This window comes from Aythya ferina (assembly GCF_964211825.1).
Source record: "Aythya ferina genome assembly, chromosome: 4".
In the NCBI taxonomy this organism is placed as follows: domain Eukaryota; kingdom Metazoa; phylum Chordata; class Aves; order Anseriformes; family Anatidae; genus Aythya; species Aythya ferina.
In genome coordinates, this window is record NC_140300.1 from 21,121,506 (window position 1) to 21,143,584 (window position 22,079).

A 22,079-nucleotide genomic window follows, 5' to 3' on the forward strand; every position below is an offset into this window, starting at 1 on the left:
TAAAAAAAAACAAAAAAAACAAAAAAAAAAAAACAGTATCCCGTATCCGTTCACATTTTTTCTTATTTATCTATTGCAATCCTACACACAATACAGTTTGAAGCTTTTAAACCTTAATTAAATGTAAGTAAAAATAATTTGTGAATATATGGTCTGAATAGAACAGCAGGTGAAATAAAACTCAGACAGACCTTATCATTTTGTCTTCTATTTAAACAAATTTTTGAGGAGAAGGGAGAGAACATGCATGCACTACACCAATACTAAACTTCACAGTACCACATACTTCAGGCATCAGAGCCTTACAAAGGTCATTTACTTTGCTGTTGTTGATGACAAAATTTCATGCTAATACTGGAGTTACTGAAGTTAGCTGGGGCATCTAAAATGTGGTCACAACAATAGAAATGACAAAGGAGGATTTAAAACTTAATTTCTAATTTTAGTGCTCTCAGTTAAACATTTATAGGGGAAATTGTAGGTCATAAGTGGATGTCAAAATCTCAAACTGCAGTTATACCAAAGCACCAGTTAGGCACGTTCCTAAACACTGTGAGTATCCTATAAATTCTGCTTAACATGAGTTGTTTGCAACTCATGCAACTTTCTTATATCTTGCCTGATGGAGTTTTAACACTACAGTTAAGAGAAACTTTTGATTGTTTTCCAAAAATAGTGAAAAGGTTTAATAGTATAAAACATATGAGCAGCCTGGAGATTTTTTATTTATTTTTTTTTTTCTGGAAAATTGAACAAGGGTAAGAATTCTGGGGTTTAGAAGTTTTAAACAGTATTCTGGTCACATTTGCAACTGAAAGGTGTATAACATGATGTACTTTTAAATTTTATTCTTTACATCTTTCAAACAATCCTCTCATTTTGGTAAAACAGCTGATTCACAATTATTAGCTTACAAAATGCTGTAGCATACCCCACCCTCCCACCTCCTTCCCAAATTTAATTTTATTGAGTGGAACACAAATTGCAGAAAAAAAAAAATAGGAGCTGAAGAAAAGCATGGTGCTTGTCTTTCAAATTGTAATTTATGTTATTAACTACCAACAATAGTGAGTATATATTTTTTTAAAGACAAACATCCATTCTGTCAGCTGGGATTTTTTTACAGATTTAATGCTTTGGATCAAACAACCTAATAAATAATGATATGCAATCCCTGAATGAAAGAAATATATTGTTATAAGTAGCACTCCTACAGTTTCAGGAAAAATAATATTTACCAAATTATTTGACTTAGGACCTGTTAGTATCTACAATTTGACTTTATTTTATCCGTAATATAAAGTCACATTTGTAAAAGACAGGTACAGAAGGTAGGTACTAGTTGAGCTGCTGAAAATCAGTCATGGAATTACGGTAGAAAAAGAATACAGAAGTACTGCTTTCATCCTTTAAAAATTCAGAAAGAATTTTATCTTGAAGCCTTGTGTGATCCAATTCCTTTATGGTACTGGGAGAGTAACAAATGTTTGTAACATAACAGGATAAAAATTCTTGCATTACTGTCATATGATGACTATGGATATTCCTCCATAAACTCCCTAAAAAGTAGTTTCTTGACTTGTGGTTGTGGCTAGGTTCCTAGGTGAATATGCCTTTTGTACAGTGTTCCAAGTGTTTTCTCTGTGGTAGTACTTCTCAAAGAAGTGGGGTGGGGCTGCCATAATTTATTCTGTCTACGCATGTATAGTTGTCAAGGACTTTTCAGCTTTTGAGCAGTATAAAATACGAGAAGCAGCCCCTGCTTCCTCTGGGTACCATATTCATATAAGGCAGAATTGTTTATACTCATTCTCAGAGGCATATCCTTTGGAAAAATGTCCTATACCAGGACAATACTTTTTCAGAGATAAAACTTGATTTATCTAAATTCAGTGTTATGCTGAAAAATGAACCTGAGGAATTAATGGAGGGTGTCATGGTGTTCTGGGTCTGATTCAGGTATCAAAATGTATGTGTCCTTGTGTCACTTTAGATAGTCTAAAGTTTGAGACATCTGCACAGAGTTGCACAGACAGGTATATGATTCAAGACCTGGATGTCATCTAGGGCACTCTTCTGTAACTATAGCTTGAGGCCAAATATAAAAAGCAATCATCAAGTCATTTGCTTTATTTAAAGAAACAATACATAAAATAAAATTAAGCACTTTTTGATACCTTTGTGAATGTAATGCATTTGGGTAAGGTTAAAAATGCATTCTACAATAAGAACTTAAGCACTGTTTTCATGTGTGCCATACGTGTGCCTATTAATAGAACATGCATGTGCAGATATATGTTCATATATATACTGAAGTTAATGAATTATTTTGAATTGGCACAAACTTTCTATTTTAACGGGAACAATAATGACAGCAAATAGCTGATTTTTCATGCACCTTCAGAGCATTCACAGTGTTTATCTCATGTTGGGTTAAACTAAGGATAATCCTATGAGAGTCAATACAACGTAATTAATATCAATCATTGCAAACTAAATCAAATGTTATAATATCAGAGACTAATTTACATTAAAATACAGATACAGAAGACCATCATTATCAGTTTGTATGTTATGAATCAAATCTCACTCATTTAACTTACTAGCATGTATATATATAAAAATTGTGAAATAATGGAGAGCAGGTTTTAATGGTATAATACATCCAAATTAAGTATTATCTTTGTAACAGGGTCTTGGAATGCTCTAACCTTAATGGAATTTCAAAAAGCCTAATGGTAGTATTAAACACATTCTTACTATAACTAAGGATGTGCCAGGAGTACAGATGGCAAGATACCTGTGTTTGGCTACCTGACTGGTCATGGTGTTATTCCTGAAGTTGTGTGATATTTCTATCAGGCACAGATGTGAGAAAGGCTTAGTCTGAAAATTCATATCCTCTTTATAGAGCAAAACTTTGTGTGTCAGATAAAATCTGGCCATTTTCTAGGCAAATCTGTTTAATATATTTGGGAGTCCTTTTTAAAAAAACAAAACAAAACAAAACAAAACACTTTTCAACAAAAGTGAGTACTTCAGTAGTTTGTAAGATTTCTAAAGAAAAAAAAAAAAAAAAAACAACAACAACAAAAACACACACACACACACAGAAAACAACAGAAATGGAAATACAGATGGTAGAACAACAGCAAATTAAAGTATTAGTTACTTCAACTGCCCCAGAAATTTTCACAGTGACATTTGAAGCTCCTATTTTGCCATCTTTTTTGTTCACATTTTTTCACTGGTTTCAAAATACATTTGGTGTCCTACTCCATCATGTCACTCCTGTTCTGTATAAAGGTACGTTGTCATAAAATTTGAGCAATGAAATGGTGCATCAGTTTCATTATTTCCATCCACAAGTTCTGAATTGGTTTTAATGACATACATGTCTTGTGTGATAGTGGGAGAGGATATCCATCGCTCCGTTGAATCAGAAAAATACTATTTTCAATAAGCATGTAATTACTTTAGAGTTGTAGTACAAGTTTACAGAAGTGCAGTAATTGATTTCTTTTAAAGAAAAGTTTTCAAGTAATGTTATGAATTGTTTTATGGAAGGAATAATTGCTCTAGAAGCTAGAAATCTCCATTTAACACAGGTCACTAAATGATCAACCAATGAACCTCTTAGATAAGAACTGTCATGTAGATTTAGAAAACTTATTCAGAAGGCTTCTCTAACTGTATACTGATGGGCTTATTCTGGGTCCTGCAACTTAAGGGCCTTAAAATATCACTTTATTTCAATGGACATTTTTCTGAATATGAATAAAACTCACCCATTTCTGGAGCAAATATTAATATTTGTAAAACAGAGCAATATCCATTTTTCCTGGTGGCTTTCAACTATGAACATTTTTCCTAGAGATTACAACATGTTGTCTGGGTCATGTATTTTAGTATACACATAAAACAGATTAGAATATCATATCTGAACTATCTAACAACAGTGCTGATAAACAGTAGTATTTCATAAGAATGACAGAAAACTAATATTGAAGTGAAGGATGTTTTTCACCAGGATATGGGGTTTCAGACTTCGTGCCAGCAGCTCCCTTGAACAGATATGAAACCAGTATAGTTACGTAAGTTGGTGCAGCACAGTAGCTCATCCTGTTTGAATTCTATAAGGCTATGTCTGTGATACTGTGTTACTGAAATAATAGTGCTTGTGTTGTGCGCATGTGCTTTTTTACATGGGTATAGAAAAATACAAAGGAGAGGTTTAGTTTAGAAGTAAAGGAAACTTGTATAGCTCTTTGCAAAACTGCACAACCTTCACTGTCTGCATTTCACGGGGACAACTGGACGCTTATATAATTTGTCCTATCCTTTTTGTGCAACACCAGTTCTTTAAATATTTATATATGAATTGTTGCTAGTATTCTGGATCCTTTTAATTTTTCTTGAGTGCAGACGAAAAGCTAAACAACAGTGTGAAATTTCTCGATGGAGAATAAATTAAGAAGATATCTTAATTTTATTTTAAAATATTTTATTATTAAATATATTATCATTCACGATATATTGAAGTCAATTGGAGGATACTGTACTCATTTGGCCCTTCAGACACTGCTGAATGAATTGGAAGTTCATCTTGGACTTTCTAATCATGAATATTAGTGCACCTTTCTAGGAACCTTGAAAGCTAAATTTATGTATTTTTTCTTTACTCATTCTTTATTAAATAGAGTGACCGAACTCTTCAAATTATACAGTAACCTTCCTGGAGAATTAATGTTACAGAAATATGAAAGGACTGGCTAAACTGTCTCTCTATCAAATGTTTCTAAAAGGCTTTATGTATTTATAAGACTTCATGATCTACTATTGATGCAAATTACTACGGATAAAAGAAAATCCATCTGTTATCAAAGAAAAAAATAAATGAAGTAAGTCCAAGGATTTGAAAGACTTAGCATTAAGGACTAAGAATTCATACTTTGTGATGGGTTTATAGTAACTGACAGTAGAAAAGACTTTTTAGCATTCACAATGTTTTTCTTTTTTTTTTTTTTTTTTTTTTTTAATCGAAAGAAAATGACTTTGCCATAAAAGCTTCTCTTGTAACATATCCCACTTCATTTCATAATTTTGTATTCTTTGCTGAAATGTCTCAATTAAAATATGACCTACACCATTTCATGCCATGTTGGGCATTACTGGTTTTGTTATTATTACCCTTACATTTAATCAAATTGTCTGTAGCTAAATAAATAGCATTTCATCAAGAGCCGTTGGATTTCAATCAGCTAGGAAACAGATTACTGGCACAAGAACAGATCTAAGGCTAGTGTCTCCAATCTGCAACTAATTGTGTGCTGATAATAGCACTGCCCACAGGCAAATCTTGCTGTCCTGATACATGATAGATTTTCCTGTGCATTAATATTAAATCAGATGGAGACATTTCTATAATACTGTTACAGTTACTATCTTTAACTTTTCCTTTTTAATTTGAAGTGTATGGTGTTTGGAGATACTACCTCTGTTTCATTTCTGAAATTTAATGGAGAAAATATCTCAAGGAAAACATAGTAGCCATGCTTTTTTCTTTAGTTGCTCCTCTTAAAACAGTCCCTTCTCTAAGAGATGAAGTACTGTTGATACTTATTTAAGTGTTTACCTGGAAGTCACATACTCTCCTTGTGTCAGAGGGGAGAGGAGCATATCTGACAGCTTGAGTCTTGCAGCAGGAAGCAGTGCTATTGCTTGGTGGTGAGGAGGGTTGTTTGGAGTGCACATCCAGGAGTACTCTACGGGTGAGCTGCAGACCACATACTAACCACGTACCACATGCAAAATACTGCATTAAAACATTACGAACATTTATGTTTTTCCAATCTGAAGATGAGAGTGACTACTGAAGCACATAGAAGTCCTTGTCCTATGGGCTCTCCACAAATGCAGAGCACACAGTAGGAAGTGCTTTTAAAAAAGGAAGCCATAGAATAACACATAGTGTAGTCAGCACATTATAAGTGCTCTGAAAGCAAACTGTCTGCCCATCTATGTACATTGTTCTTGTGAAATGATTCCAACAGTTTGAAATCTATTTTTCACCTTGCTAGTTATGCAAACAGCTCTTCACGTTTTCACTAAAGCAAGTGGGAATTGTTCACTGTCACAAATAATAAATAACAAGAGTACCCGATCTGCACAGCATGGAAGTGATAAAAACACATGCTTATGAGTGCTTGAGATTTCACAGCTATTAATTTTGAACTTTCTGATTGCAGTTCTGTTTTACAAGAGTAGATGCTGTTAGGGCAGCAGTGCACTGTGACAATGAAAGATTATGACAACATCCATTTATCATAACAAACTTGATAAATTCAGTGTAAGAGATGGTCAGAAATTCCCCTGAAACCTGATATCATAAAATGCATCTTGCCTTTACTGAAAAAATAACTTTTTTTTTTTTTCCATTACCAATAATCTTTAATGCAAAATTAATACTAACGAATGCTTGATAAGGTTTCTTTGTACAGCTCTTACCGGTGTTAGTAGATTCTTTAACACATACATTAAGGAACATGAAGTTTTTGCAGAATGCTGCTGTATATGCAACATGTATTCACATAAAGAAAGGTCTTTTACAAATGGTCAGCTAATACTACAGCACATGGGAAGTTGAAAAGAAAAGAAAAGGAAAGGAAAGGAAAGGAAAGGAAAGGAAAGGAAAGGAAAGGAAAGGAAAGGAAAGGAAAGGAAAGGAAAGGAAAGGAAAGGAAAGGAAAGGAAAGGAAAGGAAAGGAAAGGAAAGGAAAGGAAAGGAAAGGAAAGGAAAGGAAAGGAAAGGAAAGGAAAGGAAAGGAAAGGAAAGGAAAGGAAAGTCAGAAGGACTCTTCAGTCTTCAAAGAATATTTTAAAAACTTTTTAAAAGTCACCTCAGCATTAAAACTCCAAATTACAAGATTTGCCTGAAAGCATACTCCCCAGCTACCTCTGTGTAAATGTGGTAAATAATATCATTCATTTTCAGATTGCAGTATTCACAGTGTGGTAGGAACGTTTCAAATCAGCAACCACATTTTTGGTTTATGGGTACAAATGGGATTTCAGTTAATAATTAGGCATCATTCTGAAGCTGTGTATTGTAAGAGCAAAATGTACAGAGGCTGAACGCTCAATTTGTAGTATTTCTGTTCATATTTCACAGCCATAGCAGAGGAAAAAAAAATCTATGATATAGAGTAGAAAAACATCCTGAATAAAGGAAGTGTGAAGTAAAGAAAAACGTGTCTAGAAATTTTAATTAATTTATTTATTTTTTAAAAAACCTTACTGTTCTAGAGGACACATCTCTGGCCTTTCTAAAATCCTCACTGAGTTGGTAATTTTATTCCCCCCCCCCCCCCCCTTTTAAGAATATAATCAAAACCATGCTAATCTGGATCAAGGGCATGCCTCAGAGTCTTGAAATCTCTGAAGAACACATTTTGTTGTCTTTCCTATTTTTGACATCATCATAGAGATTTACCTTCAACTTTGCTACAACTTTTAGAGATAAAAAATAGTTTATTTACAAAGCAGGGGTTTAAAGGTTTTAATCAACATTTTCTGGTTCATCACAAAATTAACAAGAAAGAATTGCAGATCCACTTCACTGCTGTCAGTGAAGTGTCTGGCTCAGTAAGCAGACATTTTGACTATTGACAGCAATGCATTTCTGATTAGTTTTAAGGTGTATCCCATTTTTAAGGCAAAAGCATGTAATCTGGAGGATGAAAAAGAACCATCTCATGAGAAAAGGAAATGTGGCAAGGACATTTTTGTGCCTACTACTTTTTTCTGTAGTGGAAAACTGCAGATATTTATTTTGTCTCCCAAAGGAAAGGTCTAGTACTTAAGCTAGACTTTTCTCGTAGAAAAGGAGAACAGAGTTCTTTTTTCTTTCTGTCTGTCTGTCTTTTTCCCCTTAGAATTGCACTTGGAACTCAGAAAGAAGAGCTGTTTCTTAAATCATTCTGGGACTGCAGTTTTTGGCTGTCTTTTATTTTATAATTGAAAAAATGTTTTTGGAGAACTTTGTCAAGTAAAAATGATGCTCTGTATGTTCCTTTTCCTCTTCATCAAAAGCAATGCACATTTTAGACACTGGGGGATGTGGATAGGAAAGCTCCATCTTTCCATGCTGTTATGATTGTCTACATTTTTTTTTCTTCCCCTCTCTAAGCTTATATTTGAAATGGTTTTGAAGGGACTCTTACATGGACCGTAGGGTAGATAACTAGTATTAAGAAATAAAGGATTAAATCAAAGAAAACCTGAGATGGAAGCAATTGCCTCCAAAAGCTTCTCTCCCCATTTATTTTATTTTATTTTATTTTATTTTATTTTATTTTGTTTTGTTTTGTTTTGTTTTGTTTTTGTTTTAAATACAAAGATTCTCTTTAAGTAAGCTCATCTCATGAGCTTTAAAAGAATCATTTGCATATTGGCTTCATGAATAGCTGTTCTGAGAGCAAAATAAAGTCGATCTGATAAACTATTTGTTTTAGGAGGGAGAATTTTTCTGGAGGAGGCAGTAGAACAGAGATCAAAAGGATAATACATACATCAGAATTTTACTCACATATAGAATAGAATAGGTCACTGAGTAGGGACCTTCAAAGATCATCTAGTCCAACTGACCACTTCAGAGCTAAACAAATGTTAAAGCATATTATTGAGAGCATTATTCAAATGTCTCTTGAACAGTGACAGGTATGGTACATCAACTGCCTCTCTAGGAAGACTGTTCCAGTGTTTGACTAACCTCACAGAAAAGTTTGTGATATCTGAATCTCCCTTCGTGCTGCTTTGTGCTGCTCCCATGTGTCCTATCATTGGTTGCCAGGAGGAAGACACCAGCACCTTGCTCTCCACTTTCCCTCCTCGGGAAGTTGAAGAGGGGATCCTGTAATATAAGTATTCTAATCCCAGTTATCATGACTTGAGTTTTTATTCTAACCTTCCAAGTGACAGTGTGAAAACTTCTAAGTTTTAATTTCAGTCTCTCTTCTTTCCAACAAACCAGTCTAGTTTTCTCATATAGAAGTCTGGTACTGCTGAACACTAGAGGTCAAATGCTAAGATGTGAAGACAACATTATTTAAACTTAATTATTTCTGCTGGATATTTGGAAGCATTGGAGATTCAGAAGTATGTTACTCTTGGTTGTTTTGTTGTTGTTATTGTTTTTTTAATTAACTTCTTCTGTAGAACGATATGTATTTGAAAGTCTATGCATGTATGGTGACAGGTAAAACAGTGAAGACAGGAAATAGTTTCATTTACAAGGTTTCCCTGTGCCTTAGAATACCAGCACATGTCCATATGCCATTTTGGATTCTATTTTTCCCCAAAGGGATCTTTCCTTTTGTTAAAATAATGTCAAAACAAAATCCCCAACTCAGGCTGATTTCTGCAGTCATGAAGCAAAATTACAAGGTAAACTTAGAAGCAGTCCAGCAAGCACCTATGGCTGACCTATGTTGCAACGAATAAAGAGAGGGAATGTCGGTTTTATGGCTAATCCTCTCTGTATTTCACGAAACCTTTTCTTTACAAAAGAGCACAAATGAAGTGGTGTCCATCTTGTCTACTTTTCCATAATTCAAGAGCTAGGAAGCCTTATTTGAGAGAAGCTTATTCTGTGACTTTGTGTGTAATTGACAGTGAAGGGGGAAAACGAGGCAATGTTATGCCTTTTCTAGCTCTTTGTAAAAGAAGGAATATATTTACTCATTAATGACCCAAGCTATGAATAGATTTATGGTTTATAGCACAGCCTTAGAGGGGGCTAAGAGAACTTAAGGATTTATCACACAACCTTAAAGGGGTCTAAGAGAATTTTAAAGAAAGAGATTCTCAGACTGGAAATTTCTGAGTAAACATTTAACTGTCTTCTTGGCAGTACATAATTAAATTATCTGTTGACATTTTGCAGGCACAGAAAAAAAAAAGAAAGGTACAGACAAAGTAATAGAAGCATACTGATGACCTATTGTTAGAGTTTAAGCAAAATAAACGATTAGCATCTAAAATACAGAGCAGAGGTAATAAAAATAATTTCAAGCTACTATCCACAGTGCATAGCATCCAGTAATACAATTTAGTTCATTACATTTCTGTATGATGCAGTGTTATTATATTCTCTCTCTGTGTCCTGGGCTTATACTAGTTCAAATTCTTGGACTAGTACCTAACAATAGATGCTTCAAGATGGCCCACAAATGAATCCATTCGTATAATTGTAAAATAATGAAACCACATCAAAGGTGTTTTTGTTTTGTTTTGTTTAAATCGAATATTCTTACTTGTATTCAGTGGAGGGGGAAGGAGAAAAAGAATTCATGTGTGTACAGGACCTTGTTAAAAGACTGGAGTTTCCCTAACAAAAGTTCAGATTTGTTTTATTCTAAACATGCCCTTTGTATTAAGATTTTGGTTTCTGGTCCATAAGAAATGGATAATAGCATTTTCTGGAGTACAGGCATGTTATGAGTTCAGACAGAGGTAAGTAATGGCACCCGTGTTCTTATTAAGTGTGGAATTTTGTCCAAACTCTGCACTTTAAATGGCAAGTGAGAGTCCCAGTACCCCAGGTATCAGGTTCCCTCACCTGGTTGTGCTGTCATACACTCTGAAGGAAATGTAAGAAAGCACAAATTGTAAGGTTGCTATATTCAGCTTTTAGACGTGTTAGGGTACTTTCTACAGGGCACTTTGAAATAACACTGGTACGATGCTGATATCTTGTATATGTTTATAGAGTTGGCTTACAATGAAATGGTGTACAACATGTAATGGATTTCAACATCTTAACAGAGAATAAATTTGGTTCTTTTGTGAACAAGTCATGTTACTACACTTCTTAGATGCTTTCCTCCTATTTCCTATGTCAGAATTAAAATTCTATTTCCTGATTTATGTTGATAATAATGTCTAAATTTATCTAAATAATGTTCTTTGACAGTCTATATTTCATTATTAAAATATAGTAGATATTTCAACCTAGTATTAGGGCATAGTGGTCTTATTTAGCACTATTAAAATAAACTTATCTTCCTGCACATTGATGACACAGGGATAAGGTTTTCAAAATTTCCCATGAGTCTAAACTGTGTGTTCCCTTTAAAAACTCAATTAACTAGGAAAAAAATTATGCTGATCTCATTTGTATGAATGTACTTAAATCAACATAACTGTTGTTAGGTCCCTAAATCTATACCAGTTCTCAAAATAAAAATGAGGTAGAAATATCAATTTTCATGTTTTTAAACATTTTCATGTTTAAAAATTGTTTTAAAAATTGTCCCTTTGTCTAACTCACTCCACCTCAGCATGTTTGTCATCTGGCACAAGTTACGTATGTAGGGCCACTTCAAAAAAAAAAGAGATAGGTACCTTCAGAAGTCAAGCTATTCTATCTATTTTAAGTAGGTGCTCTCCCCTGGGACTCTTCCTATTGATTGTATAAGATGACTAACTTAGGTGGCTTCCAAGTCACTAAATTTAGATGAGATTCCAGCTGTACTCTGTCAGTTACAATTTTTCTGAGTGTGTTATATTTCATTGGTAAAAATGATAGTGCAGACCTACAAAAAAAAAAAATATATATATATATATATATATATATATATATTTCTGTACATTTTGACTGCTGGAGCACGGAAAAGTGGTATATATGGTAATATGGTAATTAAATCTTTACCGTAGTTATTTTGAGTAAATAGTGATGATGATGTGATGCTGTCCTGATAAAATAGGTCATGAGTTCATCATCAGGATTTCTGCAGATTTTGCTTTTCACCATTTGCAGAAGATTTTGACACTTTGCTTTGTCCTTCTTGCCCTAGGCAATCCTTGCAGTGAATAAACATCAGAGTTAATTACAGAAAAAAAATAAAATCATATGTATTTATTATACTTCATAAATAAAATTCATGGCTTTTGCTGTTTCTGTATTCAAGCCTCAAAATTCTGTATTCATTCCTCAAATGAGGAATGTGCAAACTGAGATACAAGAAAGGTATTTATAGCTTTCCTAGTAACTAAGATAACAGGCAGCAGTCACAACTATTCTAACTGTTTTATGTTTTGTCCTCTGTTTGGCATGTTTAACCAATATGGCTTGAACTCTTATAGTCAAGAGTTTATATCATTAATTTTATATAATGATAAATGATATATTAATTTTATATCATGATAAATGCTTTGAAGTTGTATATAAATGTGCCAAAGACAAGGTTTTGTTTTGTTGTGATTGTAGGAACATCAGATTTAGTAATGCAGTGCTTCTTCTTTAATCATAATGTTGATGCTGAAGATTATGAGCAAGGTTTACTAAATTTATCTCTTAGTTGAACCTCTTCAGGAAGAAAAAAAGAAACAAGAATGGGAAGGAAATATTAGCAATGTTTATACTCAAAAATTAATAACAAAAAGTGAAATTGTTAAGGTAACTCAAAGAAGTTTAAAGCAACCAAATTCTTATGTGTAAGATTAACAACACTGTTTGTTTGCAAAGTAATCTGTAAGAAAAGCTGTCTGATAAAAACTACTGTCTTGGCTTTGGCATAATACAGCATTTTGTTAGAATTTCTGCAGTGTTCCTCATATTATGACTTTATAAAAACTGCATCTGTCATTGATTTTTCTTTACCCTTAAAATGCATAATTTATTTGTAGTAATATTAAATGATGTGAAAGCAGAAACACAATTGCTCTAGTGCATGAAGTTTTCATTTTGAAAACAGAAAAATTATAGTGCTCTAAATGTTAGATTATTATGTTTCCAAAGTCTGTGCTTGTAAATTCAATGTCCTATTCCCTCTCTGCTGAGAAACAACTGACAGTTTTGAGGTAGAAAAAATCATGGGGGTAGATCAAGGAGATTCAACTGAGAAAATGACAAGCATGCATTTCTTTTCCCCAAGGGGAAAAAAATGCTTGGAAATATTTGCACACTTGGAAATATAGTGGCTGTCTGAACAGAGAGATAGAGGTGTATTGGGAATCTTAACAGAAATGGCTCAGTGGGAGTCCATCCAACTAATACAGACTCTTATGTCCTTGATAAAAGTCTGCCTAGCTGCAGATGAGAACTATACGGGAGGTAATTGAATATATCTTTGTGAAGAATAAGATGCTGTGACAGAGAGGTCTTTACAGAGTCATGTATTGGCTACAATAAGAAGAAATAACTCAGTACCATGAGATTTTGCAACAGATTCTATAACTTTCTTATTTCACACATTGGTTGTGTAGGAGATCAGCATGTGGTTATTATAATATGATGTTCCTACATGACCTTGCTCTCCATGCAAGACAACATAATGTATGGATTATCTGGACTTTAAATAATCAGTTTGAACTTTATTAGCCTCTATTTCTTTCAGTGCAGGAGCATCTAGATGTTTCTCACACATATAAGTGTATGGTTATTTTACATAAATAAACATCCTCTTAACTTTCACAAACTTTTTAGACATTGTCTATGGATATCTAGGGGTCTATAAATCTCAGACTGATACACATCATTTTGTAAAATGTACAGCTGGTTCCTGCAATTGGTTTATCTGTCATCACAGAAACTTAATGTAATTTTCATCAAAAAAAAAATTGTAAGCTACACCTTGGTAGTTGTTACAGATTTTTCTTCTATAAAACCAAAAAACAGGCAAAGAGCCAGAATGAACACAGAGTTAGCAATTTCATCACATTATTAGTTAGTGATTTAAGGGATTTGAGGAAGATACGTAAGATTTAGTTATGCCTGTCTCCAAGCTACTGCTTTAATGCAGGGTTGACTTCTGTGACTTCTGTTTTAGCAAAAGACCATTTGGGGAGCCGTGTGTTGCTGAAATACAGTCATTTCTGTCATTTGGGGGGGAGGGGAAGGCTCTAAAGAGCAAAAAAAGACAACTGTCCAAGTGGTTTGAAAAGGGTATTTTCTATCTTTTTCTCTGATCTGGAACAGAACATATTTTGAAATAAAAGACCCATGTATCTGCCCTTTAGTATTTCTATCTGACCTTTTTAAAGACAAAGAAACAGAAATCTCATACTTGATATAGAATACTTGATATTGAAACAAATAAAAGGCACAATCCTGCATACCCTGCTAAAAATTATGTATACAGTACCTAACTTTATTTTTTTAAATATCCTGATTGTCCTCAGGCTTATTATTAAATCATTAGAGTTATTATTTTCAATGCCTGAAAAGTCTGCTTTTTCAGTAATTGATGTTTTGTTGAATACTAATAGAAAAGTTATTTTTATTTGCCATCTCTGATAGTTTGATTCATACTATTTACTTTAAAAATTATGATTCTGCAATGTTGTATTTTAATGCTTTTTGCATTATTGATAATTAATAATAATATTAAATATGATTATGAGCAAGTATGCTTAATTAGATTTACCATTAAGTAAATAATTAAAAATATTTAATTACTCTAAAGAAAAAAAGGAATACAAGATTAAAAAATGTGCTCCTCTGGATTTTTTTTTAATTGACTAATACTTCAAGGAACTTTTGGAATTTAGCACCTGCACATAGATATTAAGTTGGTTGCATTTACTATACTATAATCTTTCAATTAAAGCAGTAGATATTTTAGAAAAAAAAAAAAAAGATTATATGTTCAAATACAGTATATGTTTATTATTTATATCAGAAATATTCAGATATACAATGATCATCAGACATATTATGTTTGTATCACTCCTCTTTTGTTTGTTTGTTTTGTTTTTTAATTTAATTTTCTTTTGTTTTTAAGAAGCAGAGCCTGCCAGAATGCTGGGCTACAAATTTTGTCATGGATTTTACACACTGATTGATCATTGCCATTTCATTGGTTGCTGGTGGCTCTGTCTCAGTGCAGTACATTAAAATAATTTGTTATATTTCTAGCAGCTATGGAAAAGTGATATTCTTTGGTGTTTCTCTGATGATTTAAAATTTTTAGACATCAAAATTCTTACTGCCTATGGAAGGAACGATTCTGGCAAATGGCATTAGTACACCCACTATGAAAGTGACTGGGGACTAAATACCTTATGCAAGCATCTGTCTGCTGGCTTTCAGAAGTAATTGAAATTCACTGTGATGTACCCGGGTGTATCCCATTCTTCTCCCATAATCTCAGCAGGCAAAATCAAGTAGAGGAGAATAACTAATTCAGTATCTGTGATAAGAAGTTACAAATGTCAGCATAGCCTCCTTCTAAGTCATCGTGTTCCAGGAAGATACCAGAGAAGTTAGTATATTACTCACTGCAGTTTCAGCATTTATCCTCTGATGAGGCCTACTTGAGGGTAATCTGCATTACATGTCCTGTGTAGTATCCTGTCCAGCAATATCAGATTAAAATTTTATTTTGATATTATCTCAGTAGAAAAAAATTAGAGGCTTTTGCTTTCTTTTGAAATAATCTCTAAGCCAGGGATATCTCCAGCTAGTTTCCATTTCTTTTTAAAAAGCTGACCTTGTGTGCTGGGGCTTTGATCTTTTTCTATTTATGCTGATGAACTGCCGTTTTAGTTTATTATTAAAAAAAAAAATGAAAGGCTACATTTTTACATAAATACACATATGTACATACATAAAATGCAAACATTTATATTTCTTGATGCAATCCACAGGTACTAGGAAAGTAGTTAAGGCAGCTACTGTTGTTGCAGAGTTTGGACAAACATGTTCCAGAATTACTATTTTTTATTTTGTGCTGTTTTACATTTTTATGCAATAAATAAATAAATAAATAAATAAATAAAAGATTTAATTAGCATGTTTTAATTTATAGGATCATACCTGTTCTTTGTGAGATCAATTAGCACATTAACACTCTTACTCTCCAGAATAGGTTGGCTGGGTTCAAGCTGCCTACTGTGAACAGTTCCGGTGATGGCTGTTGACTGACTGTGCACTACTGCATAGTGCATAGCTGAAGGTTGTGCTAAAAATTTAGCACTATGGGTGCATTGGTCCCACTTACTTTACTACTATAGATAGTGCTTTACTGTCCATTCAAAAGGTTTTCATTTAATTTTATTTTATTACATTTTTACATGTCACAGCTGTTTCCAGGTGTAAAGGCACACTGGAAGAAACATCCTAAATTTACATTTATGCAATTACAATAGTATGTTCATGTATGTACACATTTGTACGTGGAAAATTTGTATGTGAAAACTGTATATAGATATACTTAAAACATCAACTAGACTTTTATGTGACTGTATTCACAAATAAAATTTTTTGCACTCACACAAAAATGACTCATAAACTATAGGATTATGATTGTGTTCAGGCTATTACAAATGCAAAGCAAAATGAAGTAATACCCAGAAGTCCTGAATATTATAAAAATATATACATATATTTTTAAGTGGATTTTTAAGTGGATTTTTTTTTTTTTTTTTCTGGCAGTCTAAAAAGTTAAAAAAAAAAAAAAGATAGATAAATGCTCTCTGACATCATCATTGCTACTATGATTACAGTGCTTTACAGAACTGGGGATCTTTCCCTCTTTCTAGACTATTAAGCAAAATCTCATAGGAAGAATAATGCCCACAGCATTTCCCACTAAGCACTTGGAAGTGCTCTTTGTAGGAATATTACAGATGAAATTGTGAACTCAAATTCTCATCTCAGCTTAGATGTAAAAGTACACTGGAAAAATTATACTAAATTTACATTTCTATAAGTGAAAATAGAATATGTCCCATGACATTATTACCACAGATCCCTGAAAAATGGTAATTGAAATATTCCCTCTCTTAACACTAAAACTGAACCCCCTGCTGTTGGGTAGGAACTTAAATTCCTGTTGTTGAGAAATCAGGATGGTCATGGGTACCACAAATTGCTAAGAGCTTTCCCTGAATAGAATATAACTAAGTAGTATCAGCAGAAAGTGGTGATATTGAGTGAATCTCAGGAAATTTTGACATCGTAACATTCTGAGGTTCTTGTTTACTTCTTGAGGCAAGATTGGAATTTCTCATTGCAGTAAACTAATAAAAATGCATTACAGATAGCAGTAGGAGTTCTGGAAAGGTTTTGTTAACCTCTTCATTCTGGGGATCCTCATTAAAATGTGCTAATGAAAGCTCTGAAATGGCTAATACCAGTGAACAAAATAGTATAACTGTTAATATCACAGTTTGATACATGCTTAAATCACTAAGGAAAGATTTATTGAAACATTTTTTTTAAATGAAAAAAAAGCATCAAAATATCATTCTTTCACACTCAGATAATTCCCAGATGGCTGGAAGAATAGTTAGGAGAAAAAATAAAAAATAATAAAAAAATATCTGGCCAAGTTTGAGAGGTTTCAGCACCCAAAATAAATTGAGAATTGCATGAGAAATAGCTGCTTAGAATAAAAGTGGTATTTCAACCTCACATTGAAATATCATGTATGTAACTCAGAAAAGCACTACAGTGAATTTGAATTATTCTAACTACATAAAAAGGCCGGTGAAACTATGTGCCATTCCAAGGCCCATGTTTGCTTATGTTCAAATACTTCTGGTATCAATCACTCTTTACTCTACTTATCTCTATTTATCTACTCAAGTGGTTGGGATTGATCAAAATGGCTGGAAATGCTTGAAGAAAATGCATCAGGTGTGTGTGAGCTACCAGCCTTCCATATGGTTTGTTAGAATATATCCTGAAATCAGTTCTGCTTCATACAGGTCAAACTGCTGTACACTCATAAGTCACCTGGGAAGATGGCTGTCATATAGCAACTGCAGTAGTGATATGAGCACAAATGTAACACTTAATTCTTTCTTTCTATTGGAAAATATGTACTCATTTGTTTCAAATTGTTTGGAATCTGAGAGGTTTTCTACTTTCAAGAATTGTGAATTAAAGACACTAAAATACAAGCTCCCTACAGGAATGACACTCTCATGCAATGTAGGAACTACTGGCCTGAATTAAAAAAAAAAAAAAAAAAAAAAAAAAAAAAAAAAAAAAAAACCACACCTTTGAAAACTCTAGGTATTTTTTGCCTGTAAAAAATGAAAGTTATGTGATAATACTGTCCTGGGAATTACATAAGATTAAAAAAAAAAGTGATTTTAGCCAGAATTACACACTGGTATATTTTCAGCAATTCTGGTGTTCCTAAGAGGTTTTCAGCTTTAACATTAATTAGTCTTTAATTATTGTAAATTACTTTGGCCATTGTTATGGATTGACATCAGCCAACAGCCAAACACCCACACAGCTGCTCCCTCCCTCCCCTCTTCCACACAATAGGCAGAAAGTAGAAGGAAGGTGATGAGAAATGGATTGAGATAAAGACAGTTTTGTAGGTGAAGCAAAAGCTGTGCATACAAGCAAAGATTAGTAAGAAATTAATTCATTAATTGTCATCAGCAGGCAGATGTCCAGCCACTTCCTGGAAAATAGGGTCTCATCATGCATAATGGTTACTTGGGAAGAAAAATGCCATCACCATGAATGTCTTCCCTTCCTTCTGTTTTTTTTTTGTTGTTGTTGTTTTTTTTTTTTTTTTTCCTTGAGCTTTTAGTACTGAGCACATCATCGTATGGTATGGAATATCCTTTTGATTAGTTTGGGTCAGCTGTCCTGTCTTTGTCACCTCCAACTTCTTACTCACCCCCAACCTACTTCCTGGCAGAGTGCAACAAGAAAAACCCTTGAACTCTGTGCAAGCCTTGCTCAGCAACAGCCAGAAGATTAGTGTTGTCAACACTGTTTACCTTGTGCCATGAGGCAGTGCAGAGCACAAAATAGAAAATAGTGAATCTGTCTCAGATAACATAACAGATTGAATTCCAAACCTAGTGGAACTCTTAAATGTTGACCTTAGAGCCAACTGGATCAGCACCTCTTTGAAAATTCATGTGAGAAAATTCTTCACAGCTGCATAAAAAAAAAATTAGCAAACTTTTTTTTTTTTTTCTTTTCTTTCAATTTGGATTAATTAGTGGTATTTTTTTTTGTGCTGTACTCCGTGCTAGTAATTGCTCTGGTATGTCGAAAAACATCTGTATTACTGAAGTTGCATAAAATGTCAAATTATATCAACATTTGTGGTAGAATCTTTTATAACTGAGATCCTGATGGCTTCTGAATAACATAAAATTGGAGAAATATGTTACAATCATACAGAATTATGATAAAATAAAAACAAAAGCATGCTGTACAGTGTTCTGGACAGCCAGTATGATGATATCTTAATATGTCAGGATGCTCTCCACAATTTTTGATGAAGCTAACTTTATAAGGCAGCATGGTATTTTGTAACATGAATATTTGATCTAGTAGAGAAGAAAAATTTTGTTTACCTTCAGATGTTCTCTCTTTCAGTCCTTGAACATTAAAAGAGCCTGGGGAACCATTTGGAGAGCATAAATTGATTATTGTTGTTTGCCTTTGTAAACAGAAGCTTCTAATTCACAAATTTAAAGATAAATTGTGTTTAAGACACATTCAGACAAGCAATTGCAGTTGAGCTGAAACACTTTAAAAATAGATAGATATTTTTAAATGAAACCATTTTGACACAACTGGGTTAAGAAGTAATTTCACATATGGTTCTTCTGGCAGATGTGAGGAGCTTCCTACCTCCAACAAGAAAGAGTAGGGAGAACCAGCTGGTAAGAACAGGGGGCAATACCTTTTATCCTAAAGCAGAATGCTTAATTGTCATCCTGTAGTAGGAATTTCAAAGTGCATTTAGATGTAGAAACTGGTCTTCTGAAGAAAAAGGAAATGAAATAAGTGATTTGATTTTAGCTGAATACTATGCTAGATGGTCATTGTTTTTATGGTTCTGAGAAATTTGAAAGTGTTGAGATTTGCTTAATGACTGCATATGTAGCATTGTTCTGATGACTGCAATGCCTGCTTTTGGAAGCTCATCTATATTTCTTTTAGGTCATTATAATAACTTAATTGTAAAAGTAATAGTCTAGTCTTAGAGGAGGATTCTGAAAATAACTGCTTTTTTTGCAAGTTCTTAAATGGCATGTTATGAATAGTTGGTATGTTTGTGCAATAGATTTCCAAGCAAAATAGCTGGCTGGAAACTCTATTTGTGATCACTGCAAGTCATAGGACTGATAGAGTAAACGGAGATCTATATTGTAAAGGTAGTAAAGAAAAATTGTGTAGCTGGGCAGTTTTCCTTCAGGCTGTAATTATTACCTATGAGAGGTTTGCCTATTAAACCAGTAACTTAAAGGAATTCACAAGCAAGGAGACATAAAAATCCATTCTGTTTACATTTATACTACCTTAAAAGAGCAAGGGGGAGAAGCCAATGGAACAGATAATATGAACATCGTTGGCTTTTTACATTTGATTTCCCTAATAAATGTCTCCTCTTCATTGCTCAAATTGTTTTTGCTCTAATTTTTCATTAATTTAATACAACGTAATGAATATTTCTTGCAAAACTTTTCCTACCCAAAACTTTTACAACTTTATTTTGACCACAGCATTAGAAACACAGAATGAGTCTGACAGGCACAGGGAAGTTTGTTGCTGCCTAGCACATTACTTGCTAGATATTTTTGTTCAATCTAGTGTTTCAGACCTTGCATAGGGATAAAAATGTAGTGTTAGAAGGGAATTCATAGATATCTGGCATCTAAATTCTTGAAAACTTTCAAAAAGAGCATTCACTGCCTACCTAGGTAGAAAATACTAGTATTTTACAACTTCTGTGGAACTGTGGTTTTGTGGTGGTGTTGTTTTTGTTGTTGTTTGCTTATTTCATTTTGTTTTCTGTAATTCTTTGTGCTGTTTAAGAGTCCACCTCTGTCCCTATCTACTCAAGCCTTCCCCACATATGGAGTCCACCACCACTTGTTTTTATGCTCTAAGGACTTAAATATAGAAGAAACATTTCACAGAAACATGTGGCTGAGAGAAATGAATTAGAGAATTAGGGAGCATTCAGCAGGCTGGAGACAAATAAGTCAGTGAGTGTGGTTTGAAGAAGGCAGTAACTGCCTAAATTGGATCTGTTGAAATGGTAATGTGGAAGCAAGGGCTAAGGTAGTTTCATTTTGACTTGTCCCTAGTGTAAATGGAAAAAAAGTCTTTATTGCCCTTTTATAACATTTTCAGAAATGTTATTAGTCCTTTGATATTTTTGAATAAGCTATCATCAGGAAAGCTAATTCATGTTTCATGGACTTCTTGTAGTGGCTATCCTCTGGATTCTCTGATTTATCAGTGTATCTCAGATTCTGTTGCTTGAGCTGAAGCCAGTTCTGAGTAGAGCAAAATGACTATCTCAGAGTGTGATGTTGTGGCATTTCCAACATTCTCCTTCCTGCATTCCTGGTATTTGACCCCTTTACTACACATTTTAGTACACGTTTAATTGTCATTCCACAATAATTTTCTCTTCCATCGTAACAACTTCTGCACACAAAATAATTTATTTGGTTTATATTTGTTTGAATTTTTCCCTTCCCCCTTTTCCCCCCAACCCTCTTCTTTTTTTTCTTTTCAGTCCTACATTTTGCACTTTCTGCTACTGAGTTTATTCTGTTGATTTTTCAAGGTCATTTGAATTCTGGTCTTGTTTCATCAGATGCTCACAGCCTTTCCAAATGTTTTATCATCTATAGTTTCTGCAAGTGTATTCCATTGTTCAAGACTGATAAAATATTGAGCTCATGGCATCAAGCCTGCCAGAGTTCAAGAAGCATTTGGACGACACTCTCAGGCACACAGTCTGATTTTTGTGTGGTCCTATATACAGCCAGAAGTTGAACTTGATGATCCTTGTGGGTCCCTTCCAACTCAGGATATTTTATGATTCTGTGAAATACTTACCAGACATAAAGATCATTACCAGATACTGAAGTCATGGGTTATCTTGTAGTCATACCATAAATAGGAATATATCAAAATACCAAGTTGCTTTGGGTAGTATGAACAGCATGGGATTAAAAAAAAATAAGTCCTGAAAATATTTAAGTTTTGCAGCTGTACACAACCAGGCTTAGGTCACCAGTTAGTTAGCTGGTTCTATTATCTGCATGATCCAGTCACACCAGGCACTGCAGCA

The 22,079-nt window shown here is 33.7% G+C and overlaps 1 protein-coding gene across 13 annotated transcripts in view; it reads left to right on the plus strand.

The window, feature by feature from the left end:
• Nucleotides 1-22,079, plus strand: part of PCDH7 (protocadherin 7) — a 294,429-nt gene that overhangs the window by 9,539 nt on the left and 262,811 nt on the right. The window contains exon 2 of one of the 13 annotated variants that reach the window (XM_084517348.1): nucleotides 8,713-9,650. The exons of 11 other annotated variants lie outside the window; for them this stretch is intronic. In XM_084517348.1, coding sequence (XP_084373474.1) covers nucleotides 8,713-8,715 — 3 coding nt within the window. In that variant the 3' untranslated portion in view covers nucleotides 8,716-9,650. Of the gene's footprint in view, nucleotides 1-4,700; nucleotides 5,089-8,712; nucleotides 9,651-22,079 lie in introns of those variants that run through there. One more of the 13 variants, XM_084517346.1, reaches the window with a different exon arrangement.